The 3,792-nt window shown below is 41.2% G+C and overlaps 1 protein-coding gene across 1 annotated transcript; it reads left to right on the top strand.

The window, feature by feature from the left end:
* Positions 1-2,214: 2,214 nt before the first annotated feature.
* LOC112524994 lies at positions 2,215-3,018 on the top strand. The gene has a single exon (XM_025134940.1). The coding sequence runs from the start codon at positions 2,215-2,217 to the stop codon at positions 3,016-3,018; it is 804 nt and encodes a 267-aa protein (XP_024990708.1).
* Positions 3,019-3,792: the final 774 nt, after the last annotated feature.

Below are 3,792 nucleotides of genomic sequence, written 5' to 3'. Positions count from 1 at the left end.
GATCTATTTCTCCAATTCTACCCAAATGTCCATAGACAGATGACAGTGATCAATACATTTGAAAATATCATGAGGAATAGCCATGATTAACAGCCTTTTACATTTGCTTCCCAATTCAACCAATACCTTTTCTTCATCGCTCCAGTTTGCAATTGGTTTTGGCTCATAGTGCTCAGGAACTTCGGGGGTTGTACCAGTTGCTGGAACTCGTGGAATCAAATTCAGTGGCACGTATGGTGGATTGTAGAGAAATTCACAAATTCTAGGGTGAATTCCTTCAWGGAAGTTGATCATGCGCACTTTCCATTGTGGGTATTCCTCTCGGATAAGYGTGGGAGGCTTGGATTGAGATCCAGTACTCATGAACAAGGTATTACCCATGTTCGCCATTGAAATTTGAAGAAAAAATAAGAACAAGATGAAACTGATTCAACAGTGAGTGAAACAGGGTAAACTGAAGAAAATGGTGTTCAAGGAATCTCATATTAATACCAAAAGTAGAATTAATTGACTTAGAATTCAAAACCTGCTTTGATACCAATTGTAGGATCTGAATTCAACTTTGGTATTGATCTAACACTCTAAATAAGCTTTAAAACAATTGAAGTGCAGCGGAAGTATTAATAAGAGCAAAACAGAGTGAGTAAGTGATTAGAAATTCTAAACACACCAAGAACACACAGTCTCAACAGAGAAGATGAATGCAAGAAGATTGCTCCAAAGGTTTTTCAATTGATTCAATTGAAAATTTTGACAATTACAATACTAGAAGCACACAGTTTACAAAGGCCCTATCCGCTATTTATACTAGTTCCTAACGACCTTAGATACTAGATCTTTGACAAGTGTCTTCATCTGGGTCGTCCAAAGAAAGTCGATTAAGTCCTATTCACGTGAGAAGCACATGCGGCTAACCACCTTTGAAAAACTGTTAGAACAGAAACTTCACAGAAGACGAAAATCGCAGACCCTTTGTAAGCCATCTCAGAGGCTCTGCTGTAAATGACTTGTATGTTCTTTTGATCAGAGGACTATTTTCCAGAACCTCTGTGAGACGCATCAAAGGTTCTGCTACTCTTCACTTGTTCGCTCATACGGCTTCTGTTGCTAATCCTCTATTGTCTTCTGTGGAGTTAACCTTTTGTCAAGACTTGCAATATACTTTTTCTATACTTTTACAAGATAGGAATAATGGAGCTAACAGTAATTAAATTTGTTACTGTCACAGTTTAAGAATGTCTCACTCATCCTCACTCCCTGAGCACTCCCCTGACAAATCCGGTTACTTTACCAGCCTCCCTAGGAGAAACCAACCCGTCCATGAGGAGAGTGACCCGTCCGAGGAAAGTGACGCGACCACCCGAGAGACTTCTGTTGAATCATCCGTACCTACACCACGTCCGGTCGATGTGGATGGTCCGTCGCGAGGACCTAGGATCATGAGAACCGCCCGAAAGCGTGTTCTCCCTCCCAGGAGGGTGACTATCGCAGTTCCCTTCGAGCCTCTGAGCGAGCCAGCCAAATCGCAGTCCCGATCGCGGAGCATGACCCCTCCTCCCCCAGCAATTGGAGTTCCTGTGCCACAGCCTCGAGGCATGACTGCAGTGGAGAACTTTTGGGTCTCAGGCTTGAGCAGTCAGTTACAGTCCCACCATCATACACTTGATCACGTCCAGGAGTCCTTAGACGGCATTTTTACAGTCTTGCTCACACAGGATGATATTACTACGGGGATTATGGAGGTCGTTTTCGAGACTAGGAGGGCAATTCGGAGATTGTACGCGTACTTGTTTGGGGCGGTAGGAGCTTTGGTGATGATGATAGGGATATTGATTAGGGTGTTAATGCGTTAGGGAACTCCCGTTATTTTGAAACTTTTGGATGGATAATACCTTCTTTTGGGGCTTGTAGCCTATATGTTTAAATTTAAACAATTTAATGTCTTTTGGGTTATATTTTAAAACTTATGTTTGGTTTGCTTTGGCTATTTATGAAATTTATGCATGTTATCTATTTATCGCATGTTGTTTTGGAATATATGTTTTCATGAATAATGTTAGATGTATGTTATAAGATACGTATAATTTAGTAAGTAGATTTATTATGGCCATAGTAACTTAAGTTGACCAAAACCCAATTTAAAAATTGTGTTTTAGAACAATGCCTCCGAGAAGGGATGATTCCGAAGTTGCATGACTTGTATCTGAACAACTCATGGCTGCACTTCCAAACATTATTAGCCAAGTGGCAGCCGGCCTGAATAATAATCAAAACAACAATCAAGGATCAGGAAATAGAGAATGTACGTACAAATCCTTTAGGAGTTGTAATTCGAAGGAATTTCACGGTACTGAGGGAGCCGTGGGATTACTGACTTGGTTAGAGAGCATGGAGTCTATGCTCCATATTAGCGAATGTACCGAAGGGAAGAAAGTAGAGTTTGCTGCATGTCTATTACAAGGACGAGCATTAACTTGGTGGAATACCCAAGTACAAACTCGGGGCCGAGAAGCCGCCAACGGTCTTACGTGGGAAGATTTTAAGAGAATGATGAAAGAAGATTATTGTCCAAGGAGCGAGATCAAGAAACTGGAAGCAGAATTATGGAATCATGAAATGAGAGGAAATGATATAGACTTTTATACTGCACGTTTTCATGAATTGGCAAAAATGGTACCGCATCTAGTGACGCCTAAAGAAAATCGACTTGATAGATATATTTGGGGATTATCTCCGGTGATACGCGGGGATATTACTTCGGCAAACCCAAAAACCCTACAAGAGGCAGTAAGTTCGGCAACCAAACTCACCAACAATGCTACTCGTTTGGGAATGTTTGTAAAAGATAAGGCTTCAGGGAAGAGAAAGATGGAGAAACCTACACGAAGGCAGTCTGGGGGAAGAATGGGAAAGGCTCTGAAAATATCAGGAAACTACGGGATTCAGACTCAATCAGCAGAGATGGAGAAAATAACTTATCAAAGGTGTGAGAAGTGCAATAAGCAGCATGCCGGATGATGTATTATTTGTCAAAAATGCAACAAAGGAGGTCACTATGCCAAAGATTGCAGGAGCACAGGAAGGCGGGCATGTTTCGAGTGTGGAAGCCCAGATCACTTTCGGAATGCATGTCCACGATGGAACCAAAGACCGCACACCAACCAAGCACGACCAGCCAACCAAGGGAATCAAGGAGGTCCGGCAAGAGGCCGAGTGTTTGAGATTGGAGCTGAGGAAGCAAGGCAGAATCCATATATAGTCACATGTACGTTTCTCTTAAATAATCATTACGTATCTGTACTATTTGATTCTGGAGCGGATAGAAGTTTTGTGTCATTAGATTTTAAACCAAAAATAAATCCAAGACCTCAAAAGTTGAAAGAAGTATACATCATTGAATATGCCAACGGTCAAGAGTGTAAGGCCAAAGGCGTAATAATGGATTGCACTTTAAACTTGACTAGTAGGGATTTTTGTATAGATTTAATCCCGATCCAACTAGGAAGTTTTGACATAATTGTGGGCATGGATTGGTTATCCAAGAACCGAGCTGAAATTAGTTGTTTCGAGAAGATCGTTCGAATTCCGTTACCCCAAGGGGGAATACTCGAAGTACACAGAGAGAAACCCAGAAGGGGTATTAAAATAGTGACATGTTTAAAGATGCTAAAGTATTTGAGAAATGACTGCATTGCCTTTCTAGCTCATGTTATGGATAAGAAAGCTGAAGAAAAATGCGTTCAAGATATTCCTATAATTCGGGACTTTCCGAAAGTATTCCCAGATGAATTG

Source organism: Cynara cardunculus, assembly GCF_001531365.2.
Source record: "Cynara cardunculus var. scolymus isolate 2C chromosome LG 13, CcrdV1, whole genome shotgun sequence".
NCBI lineage: Eukaryota > Viridiplantae > Streptophyta > Magnoliopsida > Asterales > Asteraceae > Cynara > Cynara cardunculus.
This window is presented reverse-complemented; position numbering and strand designations above follow the sequence as displayed.